This window comes from Equus caballus, chromosome 13 (assembly GCF_041296265.1).
Source record: "Equus caballus isolate H_3958 breed thoroughbred chromosome 13, TB-T2T, whole genome shotgun sequence".
Classification (NCBI taxonomy): domain Eukaryota; kingdom Metazoa; phylum Chordata; class Mammalia; order Perissodactyla; family Equidae; genus Equus; species Equus caballus.
This window is the reverse complement of record NC_091696.1, coordinates 51,319,297-51,346,022: the sequence shown is the minus strand read 5'-3', so window position 1 is coordinate 51,346,022 and position 26,726 is coordinate 51,319,297. Positions and strand designations below refer to the sequence as shown.

General features: G+C 53.0%; 2 protein-coding genes across 9 annotated transcripts; one reads left to right on the top strand and one right to left on the bottom strand.

Annotated features, from left to right (window-relative positions):
* Positions 1 to 72: 72 nt before the first annotated feature.
* LOC100068723 (serine protease 33) lies at positions 73 to 9,332 on the bottom strand. 3 transcript variants are annotated; one of them, XM_070232396.1, is made up of 8 exons: positions 9,160 to 9,332; positions 8,519 to 8,649; positions 4,956 to 5,075; positions 4,585 to 4,662; positions 3,911 to 4,073; positions 3,076 to 3,353; positions 1,461 to 1,627; positions 73 to 723 (listed from the first exon to the last, which is right to left on the bottom strand). In XM_070232396.1, exons 2-8 carry the CDS (start codon positions 8,526 to 8,528, stop codon positions 454 to 456), a joined length of 1,086 nt encoding a protein of 361 aa, XP_070088497.1. In that variant the 5' UTR covers positions 8,529 to 8,649; positions 9,160 to 9,332; the 3' UTR covers positions 73 to 453. The 3 variants fall into 3 exon arrangements, with proteins under 3 accessions (XP_070088497.1, XP_070088496.1, XP_014585715.3); XM_070232395.1 differs by lacking the exon at positions 8,519 to 8,649 and having other exon boundaries at positions 9,160 to 9,298; XM_014730229.3 differs by lacking the exons at positions 4,956 to 5,075; positions 8,519 to 8,649; positions 9,160 to 9,332 and having other exon boundaries at positions 4,585 to 4,728.
* Positions 9,234 to 26,209, top strand: PRSS33 (serine protease 33). Of its 6 annotated transcripts, none has more exons than XM_070232389.1 (14): positions 9,234 to 9,353; positions 9,443 to 9,580; positions 9,678 to 9,707; positions 9,797 to 9,823; positions 10,031 to 10,196; positions 10,909 to 11,192; positions 17,341 to 17,495; positions 21,806 to 21,920; positions 23,420 to 23,527; positions 23,868 to 23,894; positions 24,020 to 24,182; positions 24,444 to 24,715; positions 24,969 to 25,138; positions 25,343 to 26,209. In XM_070232389.1, exons 2-14 carry the CDS (start codon positions 9,514 to 9,516, stop codon positions 25,499 to 25,501), a joined length of 1,743 nt encoding a protein of 580 aa, XP_070088490.1. In that variant the 5' UTR covers positions 9,234 to 9,353; positions 9,443 to 9,513; the 3' UTR covers positions 25,502 to 26,209. The 6 variants fall into 6 exon arrangements, with proteins under 6 accessions (XP_070088490.1, XP_070088494.1, XP_070088493.1 ...); XM_070232393.1 differs by having other exon boundaries at positions 9,327 to 9,353; positions 10,909 to 10,943; XM_070232392.1 differs by lacking the exon at positions 9,234 to 9,353 and having other exon boundaries at positions 9,367 to 9,580; positions 10,909 to 10,943.
* Positions 26,210 to 26,726: the final 517 nt, after the last annotated feature.

Below are 26,726 nucleotides of genomic sequence, written 5' to 3'. Positions count from 1 at the left end.
TAAGGGTAAAGCTCCCACACACAGGAGTTCTTTCACATGACACCTCTGGGGTCCCTGAGGCACAGGGAGGAATGCCCTTCTGCCAACTCATCTTTATTGCCTCTCAGACAGACACACCTGCAAAGGCACCAGCCCAACACCAGAGGCTGGACACCCACTTCCAAGAGTCTCAGAAACTCCCAAAGGAATCCCTGAGCGTGGGGGCACCTGGAGACTCAGCTCTGAACGGTGGCCAAGGAGCGGGAAACAGCAGGCTTTGTCTGTGGGGGTTCCCAAGGCGTCAGGGAGGGCGAGAGGGCAACTTAGGGCCCGTGGGGGACACGTGAGAGGCTGACCAGGGAGAGCTTGGGGAAGCGGTCCCTGCAGGAAGCCGCCTCCTGCCCTCCTGGCAGGGAGCGGAGAGAGGGATGCGTTTGGAAGGCAGGGACTAAGGCCACAGGGCTGGCTGCCGGGTTAGGCAAGCGCCAGGGAGACGGGGGTGCCCCCTAGTAGTCCCAGAAGCAACAACAGGGCAGAGAGGAAGATCCCAGCCAGGCTTGGAGAGAAATTTCTGAGTTCTGGGGCTGAGCTCCCGATTGTGCTGGCAATCCATGAGGCGTAGAAGCTGACACTGGCGTAAACACCTGGCTTCTTGGGGAGGCCACAGTCAGACCCCCAGGTCACCACCCCTGCCTGGATCCAGACGCCATCAACGTCACAGACCAGGGGGCCTCCGGAGTCACCCTGGAGAGAAAAACAGTCCAGAAATGTAGCTGCCCTCTTTACACACGGGGGAGATTGAGGTTCATAGGGCCGCCCAGTCCCACCAACTTCCCTCGAGGTCTGCTGGCCAGGTCTAGCGGACAGAGGATCGATGGATGAGATGTTTCTGGAAGGCGGCAGGAGTGACTGGTCTGGGAATTAGGGGCGAAATTCCTGGCAGGTGGGACAAGCAGTACAATGGGAACACTCTATTCTCTAAATAAAACTATATTTCAGAGGAGGGGCTCTGAGGAGCACTTCTGTGTTGCTAAGAATGCTGTTTGCTTCGTTTTGGATGAAAAAAAATCTGTTTGAGACGAAGCAATACTAAGAGGCGAGGTGAGATAAAGTGTGTTTTGCTTATAAGAGCAGACAGGGAAAGACAAGGCCAACCCAGCCCAGAAGGGACCTGCTCCTCAGGAAAATTTGTTCAAAGGTTCTCAGTGTTGTTTTTTGGAAAGAAAAAAGAAGCTTCTGGCCCCAAAGGAAAAGTCTTAGGGACAGGAGTATGGTCCCAGTTTGCAGAAGCACATCTGTGGGTATTGCGTGTTCTGACAATATTTATATAATCTTGGAAAGAGAGGCAGGGTCCAGGAACATTTTTTTCTTTTCGAATTGATGCTTGTATCTAAAACAATGTTGCTCTCCTCTGCCCTGGGGGGGTCCCCAGTGGTGACGGGCAGTGGGAGACCCAGCCCCAACCGGGCGTGCTTGCTCACCCCACAGGCATCCTTCTGGCCACTCTCGAAGCCGGCACACAGCATGTCCTCCAGGATGATGGGCTCCTCGGTGGGGATCCCGGAATTCTCATGGTAGTAGGTGTCACAGGTCTGGGCATCAATGAGGGGCACCTGCAGCTCCTTCAGGGTGAAGGGAGGAGGGAGTGCTGTGGTGGGGAGCAGAGAGCGGAGCTCAGAGGGGAGCCGGTTGCCTCCTGGCTCTCAGCTGGCTTGTCCCTACTCGCCCACACTCCGGTGGACCAATGACACAAAGGCGTTTCTGCATGTCGCTCCTCTCGTTCCCGAGGAAGAGGGGCCTGTGTTTGCCCTCATGAAACCCCAACGAACAGGCCCAGATGGCAAGGTGGACCTGTGTTTAACATTCAAAATGCCAGAAGAACTGTTCCCTCCCTTCCCTGGCTGGGCATGCCTGGAGGATCCCTCCCAGCGCCCGGGGAATGCGGTAGGATGGACACGCAGCAGGGTGAGGGGCAAGAGCCGAGACCTGGTTTCAGGAGCCAATTCAGGCCGTGGACTGTGGTCAAGTCACTCCCACCAACTGACCCCTTATGCTTCTTGGCTGCCCAAGGCCCAAGTCAAAAGTGGGTTGAATCATGGCCCTCAAAAATTCACATCCACCCAGAGCCTCAGAATGTGACCTTATTTGGAAATAGACACTTTGCAGATGTAATTAGTTAAGACGAGATCGTACTGGATTAGGGAGAGAGTGTCCTTATAAGAGACAGAAAAGGAGAAGACACCGAGACAACAGGGAGAAGGCTGTGTGAAGACGGAGGCAGGGACGGAGGCAGAGTGATGCAGCCACCAGCCAAGGAACACCAAGCATTGCCAGGAGCCACCAGAAGCTGGAAGAGACAAGGAAGGGTTCCCTCCTGGGGCCTTCAGAGGGAGCATGGCCCTGCTGACAGCTTGAGTTCAGACTTGTGGCCTCCTGAACGGGGAGAGAAGACGTTTCTGTTGTCTTAAGCCACCCAGTCTGTGGTCCTTTGTTATGGCGGCCCCAGGACCCTGATAGGAAGAGATATTACAAGCACGATGATGATGACAGTGGCTGATGCACTGCCCAGCCCTATGGGCAGTGCCTGAAATTCATTATTCCATGTAATCCTCACCTTGACCCCATGAGGTTGGCACTTTTGAGATCTTCTCTTGCCGGAGGAGGAAACCATGCTCCAGCAAGGCTGGTGGTCACCCAGCCAGGACTGAGGCCAGGCTGTGGACCCCACCCCATGAGGGCAGGGGTGATGTGTGAATTCTCTAACAGCGTTAACGGCACAGGTACTAGCCTGTGGCATGGTCTGGACCCCAGGTTGGGCCAGCATCCCGGAGCCCTCTGTGGGTCTGGCATTAATGCTTTGGTTCTTGGATGCTGGGAGCCCAAAGGAGGGTCTGGGGTGGCAGGCTGCTTCTGCACTGTCATGGCAGTATTTCAGTGGCTCCCCCTGCTGTGGCTGTACCAGTGTTTGTGGGCTCCACCTCCATCCTGTTTGAGGGTAGTGGCTGTGCAGCTGGCCCCAGGTAGGGTGTCAGAACTGGCCCCCACTGAGTCACCCCCACCTACCCCCACCCCACCACCAGCTCTAGACGTCCTTACGTAGATTTACGCCAATATTCCCCCAGCCGGTGACCCAGCACCACGTGCCGTGACCTAGGGGGTCTCCAGTACTGGGGAGGCAGACTGGAAGGATGAGGCTGCTGAAGTTGACGGGTGAGGACAGCTGTACTAGGGCGATGTCAGCCCTGTTGTTTTCCTCCAAGTAGTTTGGGTGGATGATGAACTGGGCCACTTCTCGGAACTCTCGGGGCTCGTTGACCTGGGGGTAGGAGGAGATGGACCCCAGGAGCACCATGTAGGCAGACAGCAGCTGTTTCCTGGGGGGGCGGATAAGTCAAGGGGTCGGGAAGGCTATGCCTAGGCCCCACGGACGGGGCTAAGGGCAATCTTGATTCCAGGGAACTAACATTACAGACGAAACTCTTTATGAGCTGAGCACATCCCAGTGGGAGCCCTGCAAGGCGCCTGCTACTCCCTCCATTTGGCGGGTGAGCAACAGGCTTGGGAGGTGAAGTCACCTGTCCAAAGGCCGCCCAGCTAGTGAGCAGTGGACTTGAGGCCTCGGATTCTCAAGAGACGTTCTGATTTAGGAGCTTTTGGTTTCTGGGAAATGAATCATTTCTTGGGAGGTGGACAATGGGAGGACTGGCACTGGGACTGTCTCCTCCCCCATTCTCTCCACACCACGCCCAGCCCCAGAACTGGGGCCATCCTGGGTAGACAAGTGAGACCCTGGAGGACACACCCCCTGTCCGTCTTCTGCCCAGGTGGGCAGGAGGCTCCTGTTCAAATGAGGAAGGGAGGGTGTCAGGGAGGGGTGAAGGGTAGGTGCTGGCTGGCCCCAGCTCACACTCGTGCCCCGACAGATACTCACTGGTCAAAGCAGTGGGCAGCAGTCAGCACCCAGTCCTTGGCGATCAGGGAGCCCCCACACACATGCTGTCCATGCTCCCGCAGGCTGACCTGCCACGGCCACTCACCCAGTTGGGCATCTTCTCCTGATACAATGCGGCCTGACACTTGTGGGCGTCCACACACTGTGGGGTAGGTCCACGGGCCAGGTTACCAAGGTCCCCTGTTGGTTCCCCTAACCCTGCAGACCTGCCCTCCTTTCTCCCTGCCTCTCGTGGGCCCTCTTCTCAGGCTCAGCAAGGCACGTCCCTCTCCTTGATGGGAGAACTTGACCACCCTGGGGGGTGCACAGCAGCTGAGCTGGGGGAGGTGGGGACCAGGGGCCTGGATTGCTCAGCCAAGCGTGGTGAGAGAGGGAAGGTGGGAGCGGCCCGGCTGGGCACCTGGGGAGAATCTGATGCTGCTGCAGCGCCACACAACACAGAATGTGCCTGGCGGGTGGGTTTGGGTGGGAGCTGTGAAGGCGCTGAGTTCTGGGGGAGTGGATGCCGGCCCCCCGATGTCTGAGTTCCTTAGGGGACCCATCCAAGTACAAGGCTATAAGGAGCGGGGCACCTGTCTTTATTACACTCCCCTCTTTATCTGCCCCCCAAAACCCCGGCTCTCTCTCCGGCGGTACCATGATATTTGTCCTACCTGAGTCCCAGTTTATCACACTGTCATCCGTCCGGGAAAAGTTGGATGGGAGAGCCGGGGGGCTCCCCTGAAGGGCTCCTGGGAGGAGGGAGAGCAGGGCGGTGGTGAGGGCCAGCTCCATCTTGCACTCCCACTGCCACTTCCGGGCTGGCTCTTGGGGTCAAAGTCCTCAGACACTCAGGAGAGGGAAGGAGATTGCAGCTCCAGCCCAAGTTTCTGAGCTTGCCCTGGGGTGGGGCTGACACCTCCTCTCCTTGTCCTCAGGCCTGGGCCCTCTCACTGCTCCTGGGCACAGGGACCCTGGCCTCTTCCACATCCTTGGCAAGACCCTCAGGGCTTCCCTCCCCAGCCCCAGCCCTCGCATCACTTACCGTGTACTGGCACTCTGCCAACCATGCCGCATACCTCTTGGATTCCCCGGGAGCTATCACAATCCCCATCCTTCAGCAGAGGAACCGAGACTCTAATGGTTGAATGACTTGTCCAAGGCCCTAAAAGTGGCAAAGCCAGATAAATCGACTTTGTGCTCTGTACTCCGGTGCCTGGCACCCCAGGACAGGGGCAGCGGCACTGCAGACTCTAGGGCAGGCCCCCTAGCCCCCTTGGCCATCCATTTTCAACCTGGGGCTCTCAAGGGCCTGAGGTGAGGCCAGGATGCCTGGGCCTGAGAGGGGACCCCTCATTCAAGGAGATGGAGCAGCCAGAGGAGATGCGGGATTCTCAGCCTGAAAAGCCATTGCCCCTGATGTTCTGCTCTGACCACAAACAGCAGACACCTTGATGTCCATCACTACTGCCCTGGCCTGCAGCTGAGGCCCTGGCCTCCAGGTCAGGGGCCTTACAGAGGGTGTGTGGGCAGGAAAGGAGAGCTGACCAGCCTTGGGCATTGGGGGGAGGAGGGATCCAAGAGACTGCTCCTGATTCTTAAGGTTTTTCCACTTCTCAGAAAGTACCCATCCTTTCCACGCCTTCCCATCAACCTGGCCTCCAGGCAGCTCCCCCTCCAGGGACTCATTACCCCAGAGGGCATGGTGGCTCTCTTAGCAGCCCCAAACACTTGATTTAGGCAAAAATCCTGCTTGGTGACTACTCTGGTGTTATTGCTTTCTCCTCTACCTAATCTCTTGATTTCTGAGGAAAAAAATGTGGATTTACTAGTTTCCCGAGTATTTAGAACATTTTTTTGCTTTATGTATTTCAAAGCTCTGTTGTTGGGGGCATAACGCCTCACGCCCCTGCCATCTTCTCAGTGGCTTATAACTTTTGTCAATGTGACATCCCTGCACTCCATCCTGAGGACCGCCAGCCGGGGTTCCATTTCGGCTGAAATCATCTGATATGCGATAGTCCACAGCCACTCTCATCTTGTTTGCAATTTCTTCATCAATATATATTTTTAAATCAAAACAAAACAAAAAGAAGACGTTTAGAAAGAAATTACAAAAAAATAAAATTTCTAACCTACTCATGCTTGCCCTTGTATGGAATATACTTGCTGGAATGCTTGTAAAATAATAAAGTACAGTCATGTATCACTTCATGACAGGGATGCGTTCTGAGAAATGCATTGTTAGGCAATCTTGTTGTTGTGCAAACATCGTAGCGTGAACTTACACAAACCTAGAAGGTACACCTACTGCACACCTAGGCTCTATGGTACTAATCTTATGGGACCAATGTCATCTATGCAGTCTGTCATTGACCGAAACGTCATTACGCGGCACATGACCGTGATTCCATTAACAGTAGTATCAATTTTTGTAATTGCGAAAGAAACAGAAGTTCGATGATTCAGTGATACCCTGTGAGGATAAAGGCACATCCTGCCTGCTCGAGATTGTGATTGAGAATTCCTGGATTATCAGAATTATGTAAGAGCTGGCACATTTCACAGTAAATCCGATTTGGAGACATCACAAGAGATCTTATCATCATCACTGAGTGTTACTTAAAACTCACACCCATTCAATAACCCTTTCTGTGCTCACAGGGAGCTGGTCACCTGCTGCATGTGATACTGAGGAAGTCAAATACGCACAGCCCCAGTGCTGTGGTCTGAATGTCAGTGTCCCCTCCAAATTCATACACTGAAATCCTAACCCCCAGAGTGACAGTGCTCTGAGGCAGGGCCTTTGGGAAGCGATTAGGTCATGAGGGTGGAGCCCTCAAGAATGAGATTAAGTGCCCTTATAAAAGAGACTGGGACACCTGTCCTGCCTCTTCTGCCATGTGAGGACACAGTGAGAAGCAACAGCTATGACCCAGGAAGCTGGCCCTCACCAGACACTGAACCTGCCGGCACCTGGAACTCAGACCTGCAGCCCAGGAACTGTGAGAAATAAGTGTTCATTGTTTATAAGCTACTCTCTTCACGGCATTTTGTTAGAGCAGCCCAAACGGACTGGGACGCCCAGCAAAGCACCTGACCCGGAAATGCAACCAGATTTCCCAGTCCTCTTTTTCCAAGTGTGTTCGTTATGCTCCTGTTTCTGCTGCTATGTTAGGAATATACAAAGTGGGGGAGGGGCCAGCCCCACGGCATAGTGTTTAAGTTTGCATACTCCACTTGGGTGGCCCAGGGTTCCCCAGTTCGGATACTGGGTGCAGACCTACACACAGCTTGTCAAGCCATGCTGTGGTGGCATCCCACTTAGAGGAACTAGAAGGACTTACAACTAGGATATGTAACTATGTACTGGGGCTTTGGGGAGAGAAAAAAAAAAAAAAGAGGAAGATTGGCAACAGATGTTAGCTCAGGGCCAATCTTCCTCACCAAAAAAGCATAAGAGAAAAAACAAGTTGGGGAGACATGTCTTCATCTTTAGACTTTTATGGTCCAGGACAGTTCCCACTGCTGTGGACAGATGCCTGGAGAATATGGAATCAACGCCAAGGATGGACCTATCTTCCTAACAGTCTAGAGCCTGGCCTGCTTGTCATCTTTTCTCAACCCTTTATTTTATTTTACTAAAAACACTTATTATGTAAAAATTTAAATATACATAGATGTAGACGACTACAAAAAAACACCCTACACCTGTCACCTAGCTCAAACGATGACAAGCATAGAACCAATCCTGTCTATCCCTCCATGTCTTTACATTTTTCTCTCATGTCATCTGCCCGTTTTAAATTTCTGCTCCAAGCTCTGAATGTGTTTCTCTACTTTGTCTTCGAGTTTGCCGATTCATTCTTTAGCTGTGTCCATACTATGCAGCTCTTTGGCTAAAATGTTTTCCTTCAGCAATATTATAAATTTCCAAACACTCATTCGTGTTCTCTGAATGCTCTTTTCCCACATAATTCCTGTCTAATGCTGTCAATACCTCTCAGGACACTAGGATCTGAGGAAGCCAGTTAGAATTTTCCAAGTTGTCTGCTGCTCTGTGTATTATCTCAGTTTTCTATGGAGTCAGTTCAGTTTATCCAAATAAATCCTTCTGGTGCGTGTGAGGGTTTTCCTCGAACATTTCTTCATCCTTGGCTGCTCAGGCCTAGGATGTCCAGACCCTGCAGGATCCAAATAAAGGACTAGCCCATGACCGGCTCCTAGGAAATAACCTCTGAGCCCTCGGACTGTCCTACCTGAAAAGAGTGTCTCTGTAAACCTGGGCCCTTGGGCCATGCCAGAGAGCTGATGTGAACAGTGTGACTCATGACAGGGCCTTGAGCCACCCTGTTTCTGCTGGACCACTGGAGGGGCTGGAGTCTGAGAACTAAGGTCAGCCACATGATGGAACCCCAATAAAAACTCCAGACACCAAGGCTCAGGGGAGCTGCCCTGGCTGGCCATACCGCACACATGTTGCCACACAGCATTGCTGGGAGAATTAAGTGCTGTCCATCTGACTCCACTGGGAGGGGACCGCTGAGAGCCTGCACCTGGTCTCTCCTGCCTTCTGTCCTTTGTACATTTTGCATTCGCTGATGTTACCTGTATCCATTCACTGTGATGAATCATAGCCACGCGGATAACAGCTCTTCCGAGTTCTGAGTCCTTCTAGTGAATCACTGACTTCGGGTGGCCTCGTGGACCCTGACTCAGTTGTCCATTCACATCTATGACTGAAGAGCAGCTTGGTGACTTTGGTGCCCTGCAACATCACTCACAAGAAAGGACAGCTGCCTGTAGGCTCTATGGAGTTGGTGGGGCCTGTTGCCAGGCTGCAAGAAGACAAGGAAGCTAAGAGCCGCCCAAGTGGTCAAAATCAGGCCAGCTTTTACTCTGTGGGTCCTAAAGGATCATTACTTTTTTTTTTTTAAAGATTGGCACCTGAGCTAACAACTGTTGCCAATCTTTTTTTTTTTTTATTCTCCCCAAAGCGCCCCAGTACATAGTTGTGGATTCTAGTTGTGAGTGCCCCTGGCTGTGCTATGTGGGAGGCTGCCTCAGCGTAACCTGATGAGCCGTGCCATGTCCGCGCCCAAGATCCCAACCGGGAAACCCCGGGCTGCCGAAGCGGAGCGCTGGAACTTAACCACTGGGCCACGGGGCGGCCCCAAGAATCATCAATTTTAACAGCAGGTGACACAGTGCTAGGCCTCCAGTGGGCACTCAAGGACGCGTTATCGTACCTTTGGAAGGCCTGGCTGCGGGCCACGTCCTTGAGCCTTCTTGGAGGAAGGAGTGGGTAGAAAAGGAGGCAGCCAGAACCCCAGGGTTGCAGACAAGAAAAGGATTGTGGGGGCGCGCTGCTTCCTGGGCCACATCAAGGGGCGTGGTTGGGGGACCCAGCCCCAGCACGAGCTCAAAGCTGGGGCACTGTGAGGTATCATGTTCCCAAACAGTTCTCGCACCCGGAGAGGTCAAGGGGGCAGACGGTGGGGGCCAAGGTTCCTGTCGCTCTTTCTCCCCCAGGGGGCGCCCCGCCGGGCCCTGGAGCAGGCGGAAGCAGACGGGGCGCCAAGCGGCGGGCCCGAGAGGAGGCCATGGACGTCCGGGTCGGGGCGCTGCTGCTGGCGCAGCTGTTGGTGGGAGTCGAACTCGGGAAGCGGGGTGAGCTCAGGCGGGGGCTGCCGGCCGACCCAGGGGTGATGGGGGAGGATGGGGCGCGTGGACACCCAGGGCAGCTGACCTTCTCGTCTCCCCTCAGGGTTGCAGGATCAGGACGTGCTGTTTCCAGGTAAGGCGCCCAGGACGCGCGCTTCCCTGCGTAAGGCACCTGGGCCGGAGCGCAAAGGGCGCCTCATCTTTTTCTCTCCCTCCTCCCAGGTGTCAACAACTCGTCAGTGCTCACATGTAACTGATGGGACCGTGGGGGAAAGGGGCGGGCACCTGCGGACCACGTGGGGAGGGCTCCCAGCGTCCCCTTCTCCGTGGGCTGACGACCCCAGCACGCGCGCGGTTTCCCGGAGAGCCCCTTCCCTTCGCGCACCCCAGTGGGCGAGAGCACGAGGATGAGCCTGCCTCCTGCAGCTCAGCCACGTGTCCGACTGTCCATCCCAGGGCCCTGTGGCCGACAGACCATCCACTCGCTCGTAATGGGCGGACAAGAATCGGTGCACGGGCGCTGGCCGTGGATGGGCAGCCTGCGCCTGCCTAAAGGCCACCACTGCGGAGGGACCCTGCTCAACCACCGCTGGGTGCTCTCGGCCGCGCACTGCTTTGTAAAGTGAGTCTGGGGGCGGGTGGCCCGCTGACTAAGGGGAAGGGAGGGGGCTGAGACTCCACCAGGACGTGCGCGACCCCCCGGCCCTTCTGTTCTCCTGAGCCCCAGACCTAGTCCCAGTCAGTTCCATCCACACGAGTTCCCGTTAGTGCCCCTGGAGGGAGCCCGGTTCAGGTTCTTCCAGAACTTTCTTCCAGAACGTTCCCGTGCACATTGGTGTGTCTTGTTCTTTTCTTTTCTCTCTTGTCTTCTCTTCTCCCCAAATGACACCACCAGCCTTCCCCTTCCTCATCCCACCCCCCGTGGAGGTGTCCCAGGGGTGGGAGGAATGAGCTGAGCCGGGTAAGTGCTGGGCACAGAGCCTGGCCTGGGGTGACAGCCACCTCGGAAGCTGTTCTGACTCCACCCTGCTGAGTGTCCCACTTTGGCACCCGTGCATCTGCTCCTTCTTTCCTTAGGTGGGCTGGGGAGGAGAGGGGCTGGTTGAGTGACTGGCCAGATGAGAGGCAGAGGGAGGCACCCCTCCCCCCACCCCCAGGGTCTGGGACTTTGGTGGTGGCCTCTGTGGGCTCTCACCCTTTCTCCCCTGGACGCTTTGGCCCGTAAGAAGAACTGTTGACGGCATCCCGCATGAGCCCCAGCAGCAGCCCCGGCAGTCTCACCTCATGGAGCCGGCCTGGGATGCTCAGGTGGCCCCTCTCTCCTCGCCTGCCAGGAACAACGATCCCTATGAGTGGACAGTCCAGTTTGGTGAGCACTCTGCTAGGCCACCTTTCTGGAACCTGTGGGCCTTCTACCATCGATACAAGGTGCAGGATATTATTATGTACCCCGAATTCAAGGGAGTTTTATTCAATGACATCGCCCTGTTGAAGCTGTCGTCCTTCGTTACCTACAATAAGTACATCCAGCCCATCTGTGTCCAGGCCTCCTCCTCCGAGTTCCAGAACCAGAACAACTGCTGGGTGACCGGCTGGGGGTTCCTCAATGAGACCAATCGTGAGGCTGGGGACAAATGGGTGGGGAAAGGGCATATTGTGCTCTATCACCGGCTGGGCCACAGCAGCCCCCACCTTGGTCCCTGTACAGCTGGGCCCGCCTTTGGCCTACTCAGCATTCTCCTTTCCTGCTTCCTTCTGCTCCCCCTGAGAGGGCAGCACCTCTGTACCCCACCGAGTTCCTCTCCCTTCCAGAGACTGTGAGCCGGAAGCCAGGGTGGGGAGGGGGGCCAGCTTGGCTCGGCCTGCACCCGCCAGCCTGCAGGGGTGTGGGAGTTTGGGGAGGGCGGGTCCTTGTAAGAAAGGCCTCTGGCATTGTTTTTGGTTTTTAATTAAGATTTAATTCACAAACCATAAAATTCTCTCTTTTAATGTATACAACTCAGTGGGTTTTAGTGTATTCACAGAGTTGTGCAACCATCACCGCTGTCTAACCGCAGCATTTTCATCCTCTCAAAATGAAATCTCATACTTACTAGCTGTTGCTCTCAATTCCTCATTGTCCTAGGGCCGTAGCTCCTGGCAACCGCTAATCTGTTTTCTGCCTCTATGGATTTACTTATTCTGGACTCTTCATATCACACACAGTGTGCTCTTCTGTGCCTGGCTTCTCTCACTTAGGATAATGTTTTCAAGGTGTATCCATGTTGTAGTCTGTGTGTCTATACTTCATTCCTTTTTTTTTTCTTTATTTTGTTCATATAACATTAAATTAACCACTTTAAAGTAGACAATTCAGTGGCATTTAGTACATTCACAATGTATAACCATCAACTCTATCAAGTTTCAAAACATTTTCATCACTGCCGGGGGAAATCCCATAGCCATTCAGCAGTCACTCCCATTACCCCCTCCTTCCGGCCTTTGGCAACCACTAACCTGCTTTTCATCTCTCTGGATTTAGCTATTCTGGATATTTCATGTAAATGGAATCATACATGTGACCTTTTGTGTTTGGCTTCTTTCGCTTAGCAAAATGTTTTCAAGATCATCCATGTATCAGAATTTCATTCTTTTTTATGGCTGAGTAATATTACGTCCGTTGTATGGATATAACACAGTTTGTTTATCTGTTCATTCACTATGGACATCTGTGTTGTTTCTACCTTTTGAGTATTGTGAATAGAGCTGCTATAAACATTAGTATACAAATTTTTGTTTAAACCCCTCTTTTTAATTCTTTTGTGTATATATTGAGGAGTGTAATTACTGGATCACGTGGCAATTCTTTGTTTAACTTTTTGGGGAACTGACAGTGTTCCACAGCAACTGCACCATTCCACGTTCCCATCAACCATGAATGAGGGTTGTAATTTCTCCCCAATCTCCACAGCACTCGTTATTTTCCAGTTTTTCTATTTTGACCATCCTAGCGGGTGTGAAGTGGTATCTCACTGTGGTTTTGATTTGCATTTTTCTAATGACTAGTGATGTTGAGCATCTTTCCATGTGCTTGTTGGCCATTTGTATATCTGCTTGGAGAAATGCCTATTCAGGTGCTTTACCCATACATAGATTGAGTTGTCTTTGTTGTTCTGTTGTAATAGTTTTTTATATATTCTGGATACTAGACCCTTATCAGATATATGATTTGCAAATATGCAAATATTTTCTCCCATTCTGTAGGCTTTCACTTTCTTGATAGTCTTTTTTTCTTTTCTTTTCTTTTTCTTTTTTTTTTTGCTGAGGAAGATTCATCCTGAGCTAACATCTGTTGCCAATCTTCCTCTTTTTTTGCTTGAGGAAGATTAGCCCCAAGCTAACGTCTGTGCCAGTCCTCCCCTATTTTGTATGTGGGCTCTACCACAGCGTGGCTGATAGTGGTGTAGGTCCATGCCCAGAATCTGAACCTGTGAACATGGGCCACCAAAGTGGAGCATGCTGAACTCAACCACTACTCCAGAAGGCCAGCCCCCTTCATAGTGTCTTTTGATGTACAAAATGTTTTAATTTTGGTGAAGTCCAAATATTTACTTTTTCTTTTGTTGCTTATGCTTTTGATGTCATATCTAAGAAATCATTGCCAAATTCATGGTCACAAAGATTTACTCCCATGTTTTCTTGAAGAGTCTTATAGCTTTAGCTCTTACATTTATGTCGTTGATCATTTTGAGTTGGTTTTTTATGATGCTGTGAGGTAGCAGTCCTTGTAGTAGGATATCCAGTTCTCCAAGCACCCTTTGTTGAGGAGACTGTTCTCTCCTCTATTGAATTGTCTGGGCACCCTTGTCAAAAATTGGTTCACCATAGATATATGGGTTTATTTCTAGACTCGCAATTCTATTCCATTTGTCTCTATGTTTATCCTTATGCCAGGACCTCATTGTTTGGTTGCTGTAGCTTTATAGTATGCTTTGAAATTGGGAAGTGTGAGACCTCCAACTTTGTTCTACTTTTCAATATTATTTTGGTTATTTGGGGTCTCTTGATATACCATTTGACTTTTAGGATCAACTTGTCAATTTCTGATAAAAGGCCATTGGTATTTGGATAGGGATTGCCTTGGATCTGTAGATTGCTTTGGGGTGTACTGCCATCTTAATAACATTCAGTCTCCAATCCATGAACACAGGATATGTTCCCTTTATTTAGTTCATCTTCAATTTCTTTCAGCAATGTTTTGTAGTTTTTTGTGTACAAGTCTTTCATCTCCTCAATTAAATTTATTCCTATTTTATTCTTTTTGATGCTATTGTAAATGAAATTTCTTTTTAAATTTCCCTTCGGAATTGTTCATTGGTGGTAGATAGAAATATAACTGACTTTTGTGTCTTGACCTTGGGTCGTGCAAATTTGCTGAGCTCATTTATTAACTCTAGTCCTTTTTTGTGGATTCTTTATGATTTTCTCCATATATATCCTGTCATCTGTGAACAGAGATAGTTTGCCTCTTCCTTTCCAAGTTGCATGCGTTTTATTTCTTTTTCTTCCCTGATTTTCCTGACTAGAACTTCCAGTGAAATGTTAAGTAGAAGTGGCAGAAACTGGCCTCCTTGTGTTGTTCCTGATCTTAGGGGGAAAGCGTTCAGATTTTCACCGTTCAGTATGATGTTAGCTGTGGGGTTTTCACATATGACCTTTATCATGTTGAGGAAGTTTCCTCTATTCCTGGTTGATTGAATGTTTTTATAGTGAAAGAGTGTTGGATTTTGCCAAATGCTTTTCTTGCCTCAGTTAAGATGATCATGTGGTTTCCCCCTTCATTCTATTAATGTGGTATGTAGTGCGTTAGATTGATTGATTTTCTTATGTTGAACCACCTTGCACTCATGGGATGAATCTCACTTGGTCATGCTGTACAATTCTTTCATTATGCTGCTGGATTCAGTTTGCTAGTATTTTGTTGAGAATTTTTGCATATATATTCATAATGGATATTGCTCTGTAGTTTCTTTTTCTTGTGGTGTCCTTGTCCGGGCTTTGAGGTCATGGTAACGTTAGTCTCATGGAATGAGTTAGGAAATATTCCTTCGTCCTCTATTTTTTTGGAAAAGTTCAAGAAGTTAATTTCTTCACATGTTTAGTAGAATTCACCATTGAAACCATCTGGTCCAAGGTTTTTCTTTGTTGAGAGGTTTCTGACTACTGATTCAATCTCTTTACTTATTATGGGTCTGTTCAGATTTTCTGTTTCATCTTGAGTCCGTTTTGGCAGTTTGTGTGTTTCTACGAATTTGTCCATTTCCTCTAGGTTGTCTAATTTGTTGGCATATGAGTATTCAAAGTATTCCCGTAGAGTCTTTATTATTTCCACAAGGGTACTGTAGTAATGTCCCTGCTTCACTGTCCATTTTGTTGATCTTTCAAAGAACCAACTTTTGGTTGTGCTGATTTTCTCTATTGTTTTTCTATTTCCTAGTTTGATTTTTTACATTCCTTTCTTTATTATTTCCTTTCTTCTTCTACCTGAGGGTTTAGTTTGCTATTTTTCTAGTTCCTTAAGGTATAAGTTAGGTTATTGATTTAGAATTTTTCTCCTTTATTAACACAGGCATTTCCAGCTATAAACTTCCTTCTGAGAACTGCTTTTGCTGCATCCCATAAGTTTTGGTATGTTGTGTTTTCATTTACATTCATTTCAAAGTATTTTCTAATTTTCCTTGTAACTTCTTTAATTTCCACATATTTGTGGATTTTTAGGTTTTCCTTCTATTATTGATTTCTAGCTTCATTCCATTGTGGCTGGAGAATATGTTTTTCGTGATTTCAGTCTTTTCTAATTTACTGCAACTTATGTCTTGGCCTGACATATTGTCTATCCTGAAGCCTGATCCACATGCACTTGGGAGAAATGTGTATTCTGCTGTTGGTTGGGTGGATTATTCTGTATATGTCTGTTAGCCCAGTTAATTTACAGTGTTGTTCAAGGTCTCTCTTTTCTAGTTGATCTTCTCTCTGGTTGTTCCATCCGTTATTGAAAGTGGGGTCTTGAAGTCTCCAACTGTTATTGTAGAGCTATCTATTTCTCCCACCACTTCTGGCAATTCTGCTTCATATATTTTGGGGCTCAGTTGTTAGGTGTGTAGATGTTTATAATTATTATATTTTCTTGAGAGATTTGACACTTACATCAACATACAATGTCCTTCTTTGACCCTTGTAACAAGCCTTGACTGAAAGTCTATTTGATCTGACATTAGTGTAGCAACCTCAGCCCTTTTTGGGTCACTGTTTGCATGGAATCTCTTTTTCCAACCTTTACTTTCCACCTGCGTGTGCCTTTGGATCTAAAATTATTATCTTGAGGACAGCCTATAGTTGGATCCTGTGTTTTAATCCATTCTACCAATCTCTGCCTTTTAATTGGAGTGTTTAATCTATTTACATTAAAATTACTGATAAAGAAGGACTTACTTCTACCACTATTCTGTTTGTTTTCTGTATCTTGTCATATTTTTTATATCTGTATCTGTCATATCTTTTTGTTTCTTATTTCCTCTTTTTGTGTTTAATTGATTTTTATTACTGTACTGTATTGACTCCCTTCTCATTTCCTGTTCTGCATATTTTTTAGTTATTTTCATAGTGGTTGCCCTGGGAATTACAATTAACAACTTAAAGTTATAACAATCTATTTTAAATTAATACCAACTTAGCTTCCATAGTATACAAAAACTCGGTTCCTATACAGCTCTCTTCTTCCCCTTTAAGTTGTTATTGTCACAGTTTACACCTTTATATATTGTATGACCATTAACAGAGATTTATAACTATTCTTTTATGCATTTACTTTCTATATTATATTGGAAAATAGAAGTTATAAACCAAAACTATAATAATACCGGCTTTTATATTTACCTATGTAGTTACCTTTACTGGTGGTCTTTATTTCTTCCTATGAGTTTAAGTTACTGGTTAGAGCCCTTTCATTTCAGCATGAAGGGCTCCCTTTTCCATTTCTTGTAGGGTACATCTACTAGTGAGGAACCCTGTCAGCATTCATTTACCTAGGAATGTCTTCATCTCTCCTTTATTTTTTGAAGGATATTTTTGCCTGGTATAGAATTCTTGTTTAACTGTTTTATTCTTTTAGCACTTTAATATGTCATCCCACTGCCTCCTGGCCTCCAGTGTGTCTGAAAAGAATCCAGCTGTTAATCTTGTTGAAGATCCCATATACTTGATGTGTAGGTTCTCTCTTGCTGTTTACAAAATTCCCCCTTTGTCTTTGTCTCTTGATATTTTGATGAAAATGTATCTCAGTGTGGATCTCTTTGTGTTTATCTTCCTTGGAGCTGTTCAGCCTCTTGAGTTTGTAGATTCATATCTTTCATCAAATTTGAGAAGTTTTTGGCCTGGATCTGGCAGCTGCAGTATATTAATCATTAATGATCTCAGCTGTGTCAGCCCCTCCCCCTGTGCATCTTTGGCCAAGGAATCTCCCCACTGGCTCAGGCAGGGTCTGTCATCTCCATTCTACAAATAGGGAAACTGAGTCTCAGGGAGGAGCTTAACAGCCTGTCCATCCATTGGGTCCTTCTGTGAGATTGTTCATCACCCACAATGTGCTGGCTGCTGGGCTAGAGCAATGGCCCAGGCCCTGTGGGTGCCCCGGGGAGTCCACCCCCCCTTCAGCCTCTCCCTGTCTCAGATGGCAGAGGAGAGCTAAGGTTGTTGTCTTTCTCTCTCCCACCCTCAACCTCCGGCAGCTCTGCTGCCTCCCTACAATCTCCAGGAAGTGGAGGTCGCCATCATAAACAATTCCAGGTGTAACTACCTGTTCGGACAGCCTAGTATATTCAGGGGAGTCGGCGAAGACATGATTTGTGCTGGTGCTGAGGAAGGCGGCATTGACTCCTGCAGAGTGAGTGCCCCTGCCCAAACCAGGGCCTTGCTGGAACCAAACACCACCCCTCCCAACCTTGGGCCTGAGAGCAACCCCCATGACCCCCACCAACCGACCCTCAGAGTTTATTCATGAGAAAACAATTGTATCCCTTATTTAACCAGCCTGTAAAACAAGCTTCTTGTTTTACTTTAATTGTCCCTCCTTTGTTCTTCATGTGAAACGCAGCGGGTGGAGACTGTGGCCCCTTTGCAGATACAGCAACTGGGGCTTGTTTGCTTCCAGGGGAGGAAAAGGATTTGCACCCAGGCGGCCCAGCCCACAGTCCCTCCCACTCTCCCACCCTCCACTAGCCCCTCCTGCCCTACCCCTGGCCTGGCTCACTCATGCTGCTCCCCAGGGTGACTCAGGTGGACCTGTGGTGTGTCAAAAGAATGGGCTGTGGATTCAGGTTGGAATCGTGAGTGGGGGATCGGGCTGTGGTAGGCCCAACCGGCCCGGTATCTACACCAACGTTAGTAGGTACTTCAGCTGGATGCAGACGCTGGTGGGCCGCAGCACACCAAAGCCAGACCCCACTCAGCTGCTGCTGCCCCTCGCTCTGCTCTGGGCTGCCCCACTCCTGCAGCTGGCTGTACGCACCTGAGCCTGTGAGGATGCAGTAGTTACCACAGTGCCAGAAAATTCATCCAGGGCTGTGAGCATCCCAGTGGCAGGACTGCCTACTGGGTCAGGTCCAGTCCCCTTCTGTCTCATTTCTAATAAACACATGTGCATGTTCAATTTGATGCCGTGCAGAGCATCTGTGGACCTGAGTGGCCCGCTGGACAGCTCCCTCATGGTCACCCATGTCCCGTCCATCCCAGGACCCATCCCTAACTCCTAAATCTTTCTCCACCTGTCTGCACTGTACAGGTTTTGGTTGCAAACAGCAGAACCCTCTCAGATCAGTTCAATCAGAAAGAGAGTTTGTGGAAGGACATTAGTGGCGCCGGGGTCCCTGGGGGCTAGGAGGATGAGTGGGGGTGCTGTGAAGGACACCCCCTGAGCACCCCCATGCTCATGCTGGTGCTCCCCATCACACAGATGCTCCTAGTCTCACCACTGTCCCCCAAAGGCTGACCTGGAGCTGGGACTGGGATGCAGATAGCTTATTTGGGAGGTGATATCAAAAGCCCCAGTGAGGAGTGGGGAAACTGAGGCAGGGAGGGAAGAAACCCAATGATGTTTGCCCAAACGAGGAGATTACCGTTGTGGGTGACTGAGGCACAGTCCGGCTTGGGCCCTCTAAGAACCGTGGGGCACGCACCTCAGCATCGGCCCACTGGAGGACAAGGATGCTGGGCGTGGGCATTTCTCCCCTGACCTCCTACGGGTGGAGGGTGGTCCTGGGGGCACAGGAACTCCAAGCTGGAGCAGCCCCAGGGAGGCTCAGTGCCTGGGGAGCCACTGCCAAGCCATCAGGGGAACTGGGCAGCCTCCACTGTGTCTCGCCCCCTGCTGGGGTCCCAGAACCCTGCCTCAGTGTTCCCAGGCCAGCAGGGCAAACTCAGGGGCACCTCAGAGCTGCTCAGGCAGACTTGCATTTTCACAAGATCCCCCAATGCTGTGAGCGGAGGAAAGTGTGAGAACCTCTGGGGGGCCTGGATTGCTCCCCTCTGCTCTCCCCACAGCCCCCGCTGTGGAGAAGCAGGTGGGAGTCTTCAGAGTGGAGGGCCCTCCTCAGCTCTGCCCCAACCCTGACAGCCAGGCAGGTTTACAGGGCACTGCACTTGAGTCGTGCCCCGTGCAGCACTGTGAGGCTGAACTTCCCTCCCCCTCTCACAGTGAGGAAACCGAGGCTCAGCGGGGTGACAGGACTGCCCGAGCCACCTAGCTCACAAGGGCCGGTGTCCACCTCTCACTGTATGTGGACCTGTCCAGGCCTGACTTGGAGGGGCCAGCAGATCCCTGGATGGCGGGGTCTTCACATGTCTCCTCGGGTCTCCTGCAGAACTCTCCTGCATTGTCAAGATTTCCAGTCCTGCCACCCACCCTCCCCAGGACAGTGGCCTTGAGGGTGGCCCCATCTCACCTCCCCCAAAGGCCCTCCATTGACCCCGAGAAGAGCATTTGTCACCCTGGTGTCCCAGGTGTTGCTGGAGGATGGTACTATTTAATGCCTGTGACAATGCCCTGTGGGACCGCCTGGCAGGGTTGACACTGCCCCTCCTCTAGCGGCGGCAGAGTAGCCTCTGGTGGCCCAGGGCCTGTGTGACAGACTCATCCACAGGAACACCTTGGCACCTACCTAGGCACACATCACCCACAGAGTCATGTTCGGGGCCACTTACCTAGAGGCTCAGAAGGACCCCTGCCAAGTGCCACAGCGTAACCCCTTCCCATGGCCTGGCTCACCAGTACAGCTTTATCTCTGCCAGGCTGACGTGGACAACCCCTGGTTGTTAGGTCCACATGATGTGGGGCTCTGGCTACAGCCATCCCAGGATCTGCCACAACAGTGCACACCAGCTGGTTCTGAGGAGGCTGCTGCTGTCTGGTCTGGTCTCCCCAGGACACCCACCCCCACCTCCTCCCACTGCCAGTTCTCCGGGTGCGCCTGGGTCTGGCCAAGGGCTGGCTGTGCATTTGTCAGAGATGAGTCCTGTGCTGTGGACAGTGGGCTGGGCACTGCCACACTGAGACACACCTGGAAAGGGTAGCAGGCTGGGGCACACCTTCCCCCCACCTTTGTCAGAGTGTGCTCTGGGGCCACTGGGGCTGTTAACAGAGTTATTTTGTTTTCATCCTTGGCATTTAGAGACTTTGGTTGTAAGCAACAGAATCCCCTGGAACTAGCATGAGTGAAGGAAAGTTGCATCAGAGGGATAAAGGGCAGCCCGGAGAGGGCGAGGATGACTGCAATAAGGAGCTCCAACACCATGGGACCTTCTTTCTCAGCTTGGAAGGTTCCAGGCTCTCAGAGCAGCTGAGAGTCCTCGCCTGTGGCCACGGCTATGGCTGAGCCCCAAGGGGTTCTCTCTCCCTCTTCCAGGGTAAAAATCCCAGGGGATGATTCTAATTGGTTGGGTTTGGGTCATGTGTCACCTCTTGACCAATCATTGTGACCTCGAGGACACAGTGGGATGATGGCCCCAGTTTGGGTCATTAGCCCATCGTGGGACTAGGGGCAGGTCTGGCACCAGAAAAAGGTGGGCTGACTCAGCTCTGGCCCTGAGGAGGCTGGTTGTGAGGCACCCTCCCAGGGCAAGTAGAGCCCAGGGGCCATTTCTGCTGTGGGGCTGAAGGGGCTGAGGGCCCAGCAGGGGTCTGCGCGCCACTTTCTCAATCTGAGACAGGGGTTGGGGACCCTTTCCAGGGTTCCTTTCCTACTCCCCTCAAGGTTCAACTGTCCATTATTCAGCCAGTTCCAGACCCTCCCCCCGCCTTCCCCCTTCACCCCAATTCCAACAGGCAGAGACCCAGGTCTCCTGCTACATAGGACGTCAGCCTTCCAGCTGGCTCCTCTCTCAACTTTGGCCCAGGTCCCCAGAGATGGCTGTATGTTCCCAGGGTCCCTTGTCACTCTCATTCCCACCAGCCTCTCCAGCTGCCCCCAACTCTGCACCAAGGGGAACACTGCTCTCCTGACCCGACTCCGACCAGCTGAGTCATCTAAGGGCAGCTGAGCTGGGGTGACCAGGTCAGGAGCTGGATCAGGGAGGTGGACCAGGGAGGATGAGAGGACCATGTGTCTTTCATTCTCGTAGCACTTTTCTGGCATGGATGTGAGGCAGGCACTGCTCCGAGCCCTGCACTGGGCAGCTGGCTAACCCACTAGTCTTCACAGCAATCCAAGAGGGGGGCTGTACAGAAGAGGAAGCTCCCCCAAGGTCTCAGGGCTGGAGGGAGGGCGCACTGCAGCCCGACTCGAGACCGGAGTGTGGGCTGGAGTGTGGTCCTGGGGCATGGACAGCAGAGGTCAGGCCTGAGCCCGCCTGCCCTCTGCTCCTCACCAAGGGCTAGGGCCCAGCCGCCACCAGGTCCCATTTTGGATTCCTCGCCCTCACCCCCAGCCTGCTGCCCTTTCACTCACTCCCAAATACTCAGTGCACACTCTACACTGGGCACTGTTGTGGCCATTGGGGACTGTTATGGACTGAATGTCTGTGTCCTCTCCAAAATTCCTCCACTGAAGCCCTAACCTCCAATGTGACTGTCTTTGGAGATGGACCTTTTATGGAAGTAATTCAGATTAAATGAGGTCAGAAGGGTGGGGCTCTGATCCCATGGGATTAGTGTCCTTATAGAAGAGACTCCAGAGAATGTCAACCCCTCACCCCCCACAGGTGCAAAGAAGAGGCCCTGTGAGCACCCAGCGAGATGGCAGCTGCCTACAAGCCAAAAGAAGAGCCCTCAGAATAAGACCCCCCCTTGTTCTTGGACTTCTCAGCCTCCAGAACTGTGAGAAATAAGTTTTTGTTATCTAAGCCACCCAGACAGTGGTATTCGGACCTGGCACCTTGAGCTAAGACAGGGACAGAGACCCAGATCCTGCCTTGTGGAGGGGAGACAAACTAAGGGGAATCAAACTTCCTCTATCACATGTCAGCTCACACTGTGACACGGCCAGCGAGGAGGGATGGCGGGCAGGAAGGCCTCCCAGGAGGAGGGGATGGAGCAGCGGGCTGTGGGATGAGGAGGACTTGACAAGGTAGAAAGAGGCTAGGGAGTCTTCTAGGTGGTGGGCATGGTCCAGGCCCAGCCCTTCACTGAGCCCTGAGCCCAGCATCTCCCAGCCTCACTGAGACCAGCAGCCTCACTGTCCTGGCCACCCCAAATTGAAGAATGGACTGTTTCCCAAGGTCAGGTCTGCTCCTGGCTTGCAAGGAGTGCTGCCAGCTTTGAACCAGCCATTCCTCACTTTGATCCTGGGTGCAGACCCAGGATCTGGGTGGCGCTTAGCCAGGCCTGGGATCTGGGCTCCCTGTGGGGCTGGCCAAGCTGGGATTTCTGGACAGAACAATAGCATTTGGACCGGCCTGGTGGCACAGCGGTTAAGTTTGAATATTGTGCTTCAGAGGCCCGGGGTTCGCCAGTTCAGATCCTGGGTGTGGACCTACGCACTGCTGGTCAAGCCATGCTGTGGCAGGCATCCCACATATAAAGTAGAGGAAGATGGGCACAGATGTTAGCTCAGGGCCAGTCTCCCTCAGCAAAAAGAGGAGGATTGGTGGCAGATGTTAGCTCACGGCTAATCTTCCTCAAAAAAAAAAAAAAAAAGAACAGTAGCACTCAGAGGCCCCGGCAACCCACACTGCAAGGAGGCAGGAGCCAGGATCAGGTTTGGCGATGAGCTGCCAAGGATCCTCAGAGCTTCCTGGCCTGACCGCAGCCACCGCCCCCGACTCTGGCCCAGTGGCGCCCAGGCTTCTGCCTCCAGTTCTCAGCACCTTGGCCCAAGCCAGCCTTCCTTTGAGAAACCCAGGCATCCCTTCCCCTGCCACCTCGAAAGCGCTGCTCAAAGCATCTTTGTTCCAGGCTGGACTGGTGAAGCCGCAGTACCGCCCTGGTCTCCTTAATTACCCCCTGGCTGGGCCCCCGCCCCCTCATGGCCTTTTAAGCCCCCAGGTCCTCCCCCAGCTCAGTCATCAGGGAGGGCACCTGCCAAGAGAGTGAGAGCAGGGTCCAGGGGCTGCCAGGGCCAGCGAGGGCAGCTGTCAGGCAATGGAAGTAGAGGCTGGCAGAGGGGCCAGGCTCCAGGGTTCATGTGGAGGCATAGGGTGTCCAAATCTTGCAGGGTTTGAGGGGGCAGACATGGTCCCCGGGGCCTGGGCAGAGGGAAGTGCATAGAGCCTGGACCATGGGGATAGGTCCGGGACCAACCGGGGGCTGAGGGAAGACAGAAGGGCCTCTGGGGGGCTAGTGCCCTGGGCTAGGACCCTCCTCTCCTCTCCCTGCAGGCTCCGACAGAGTCCTAGCCCTGGGCACTGCCATCCTGACCCGGCCCTGCCCTGAAGACAGAATGAGGGGGGCCTCCTGCCTCCAAGTCCTGCTCCTAATGCTGCTGGGTGAGTTGGGGGCAGGGGCTAGGGGTGTTGGCCACAGGGACATTGGCTCCCAGGTCCCATCTCACCCCTCTCTGGCCTAGCTGACCTAGAGCACTCTAGAGCATCCTAATCTTGGGTTCAAGTTCTTCTGTCACTGACCTTGGGCTCTCCAAACCCGGATGTCCTCTTCTGTGTAATGGGCATAGTCCCCACCTCACAGCACTCTGGGGAGGGTTAAATCCAGTAACGGACTGCACAAAAGACTGGCACCAGGTCAGTGTGACAAATATGTTCCACCCCCCTCACCCCGTTATCTGACACCAAATCCGTAATCCAGTCCCTTCCCGGCTTCCTCCTCCAGGAGCTGCTGGGACACTGGAGTCTGCAGGTAAGGAAGACTCAGAGTCCCGCGGCGCCACCACCTCCCTGACCTTGGCCCTGTCTCCTCGCCCTCACTCTCCTCCCAGGCCCCCATCCTTCGCCCACCCTCGCCTTCCCCTTGTTCTCTCGTAGCCTGCGGGCAGCCTCGCGTGTCTAGTCGGATCGTGGGGGGCCAGGACGCCCGCGACGGAGAGTGGCCGTGGCAGGCGAGCATCCAGCACCGCGGGGCGCACGTGTGCGGGGGCTCGCTCATCGCCCCGCAGTGGGTGCTGACGGCGGCGCACTGCTTCCTGAGGTCAGCGGGCAGCCAGCCGCCAGGCTCGGGCTGGGCGCGCCCCTGCTCCCCGAGGGCTCCAGCGCGGGCACACCACCTGGCGGCGGCGCGGAGACTGCGCGGCGGGGGCTGTGCGATGGGGACTGCGGTCCTGGGGTGGGGCGGGGAGGGATACTGCGGAGCGGGGACTGCGGTCCTATAGGCAGGGGGTACTGCGTGCCGGGGACTGCAGTCCTAGGGCGGCGGGTGTCCACTGTTAGTGGCCTCTCCCCTGTCTCGTAGGCGGGCGCTGCCGTCCGAGTACCACGTGCGCCTCGGGGCGCTGCACCTGGGTGCCGCCTCGCCCCGCGCCCTCTCGGCGCCCGTGCGGAGGGTGCTGCTACCCCCCGACTACTCCGAGGACAGGGCCCGCGGCGACCTGGCGCTGCTGCAGCTGCGCCGCCCGGTGCCCCTGAGCGCCCGAGTCCAGCCTGTCTGCCTGCCGGAGCCCGGGTCCCGCCCGCCCCCCGGCACACCCTGCTGGGTCACTGGCTGGGGCAGCCTCCACCCGGGAGGTGAGGCAGAGGGCGGGGCACCCGGGCATTGTGAGAGGGACCCGAGATCCCCCTACACTGCCCTCTCACGGGGAATCCCAGCCCCACACTACGCCAATCTGGGACCCAGGGCAACCTCCAGGAACCCAAACCTCCCAATCAGGCTGGGGAGTCCTAGTCTGGCAGGTCCGACTCTTAAGCAGGGCTTCTCCCACGACACTTGCTTTCTGCCTCACCCTCTCCTAACTCTCAGAAGTGCTCCCTCTCCCCCCAGTGCCACTCCCAGAGTGGCGACCTCTGCAGGGAGTCAGGGTGCCACTGCTGGATGTGCGTGCCTGCGACCACCTCTACCACCTGGGCACCAACGTGCCCCGTGCTGAGCGCATAGTGCTGCCCGGGAACCTGTGCGCCGGCTACGTCGAGGGCCACAAGGATGCCTGCCAGGTGCACGAAGCTGCCTGGACCCTCCCGAGTCCATGCCCCTGTGCCCAGCACCCTACCTCCCTAGAACCCAAGACCCAGGAGATACCACCTCCAGGCTAGTGTCCTGGCCCCCAACCCAGAGGCACCACCTGGGGGACTGAAACCCCAGGACTGCCATCTGAAGTCCCCTGAGGGCTGGGACCTAAGCTCACCTTTCTCCTGCAGGGTGACTCTGGGGGACCCCTGACCTGTGTGAAGTCTGGGCGCTGGGTCCTGGTGGGCGTGGTGAGCTGGGGCAAGGGCTGTGCCCTGCCCAACCGTCCTGGTGTCTATACCAATGTGGCCACTTACAGCCCCTGGATACAGGCTCACCTCAGCCTCTGATGCAGTGACACTCGCCTGAAGCCAGACACTGGGGTCCCTCAGCCAGCCGGTTCACCTGGGGACCTGCACATCCCCCCACCCTGCCCCTTCTGATTTGAGGCTCAGAGGCCTGATAACACTAAGGAGCCATCCGTCCATCTGTCCATCCCCTGCCTCCTCCTTGGGGCTCACCAAACCTGAGCTGCCTAGCCTCTTCCAGGAGCCTCCTGCGTGTGTGGGGGTCTCACACTCTCTCCCCTTCCTGTCCATATTTACCCTGAGCCCCACCTGGGGCTGGGCCTGGGCACCCAGAGATGGCCAAGCGACCCGGTGCCCAGTCTGGCCTGTGTGCCCCTCTTCTTCTGGAGGAAGTCAGGGAGATTGGAAGTGTGAGAGGGACTCAACGCCAAGGACATGATTCTTCGTTGCTAGCTTTTGAAGATAGAGGGGCCACATGGCAAGGAACTGTGTGAAACCTCCAGGAGCTGAGGGCAGCTCCCAGCTGACAGCCCAGGAGGGGAGACCTCAGTGCTGCAACCGCACGGAACCGAATCTGGACAACAACCTGAACAAGCAAGGAGGTGAATTCTTCACCCAGCCTCCAGCTGAGGGCCCCGTCAGGCCGAGCCATTGATTTCAGCCCAGTGAGACCCTTCTCAGAGAGCCCAGCTGAGCTGCCCAAACTTCTGGCCCACAGAGCCGTGGTTTAATAAATTTGTGTTGTTTTAAGCTGCTATGTTTGTAGTCATTTGTTACACAGCAATTGAAAATGAATACAGATTTTGCCCCACTGTGATGGAGGTGCCCCAGGGTGTGGGGTGGGCCAGCCACCAGCCCTGGCCTTCCCATGCAGTTTAGGAGGCTCAAGAGTCTGGGGCAGCTGGCATCATGCCCTCTTCCCAGGAGGGGCAGGAGGCCCCAGCCAGGCCTGGCCTTAGCTTCTGTTGTCGTTGTTTCTGTCCTCACCCCCATCCATGACCAGGGTGAGTGTGGGGCTGTCCCCCAGCCTTGGCCAGGCCCCCTGCCAGGCCCAGAACCCTCCCACCTGCATCTGGAGACTAGCCTAGGCCTTCTGCAGCTCCCTGCCCATTCTCATGTGCCTGGGACCCAGTGTCTTGTCCCTTCCCTGCCATCTTCTTATCCCCAGGCTGAGGACCACCCATACCAACAGACAGAGCTCAGTTTCTAGAACTGCAGAAGGAACAAGAAACTGAACGAGACCTGGAAAATTCAAAGCCTAATCTTT

Bases quoted from the DNA above. Each gene is read 5' to 3' on its own strand.
- LOC100068723 (XM_070232396.1), bottom strand. The intron at 3,354-3,910 runs GTGAGTATCTGT...CCGCCCCCCCAG, and splicing joins GCTGCCCACTGCTTTGACCA to GAAACAGCTGCTGTCTGCCT. The intron at 1,628-3,075 runs GTAAGGACGTCT...TCCCCACCACAG, and splicing joins GAATATTGGCGTAAATCTAC to CACTCCCTCCTCCCTTCACC.
- PRSS33 (XM_070232389.1), top strand. From the start codon at position 9,514: ATGGACGTCCGGGTCGGGGCGCTGCTGCTGGCGCAGCTGTTGGTGGGA. The intron at 23,895-24,019 runs GTAAGGAAGACT...GTTCTCTCGTAG, and splicing joins TGGGACACTGGAGTCTGCAG to CCTGCGGGCAGCCTCGCGTG. The intron at 25,139-25,342 runs GTGCACGAAGCT...TTTCTCCTGCAG, and splicing joins GCCACAAGGATGCCTGCCAG to GGTGACTCTGGGGGACCCCT.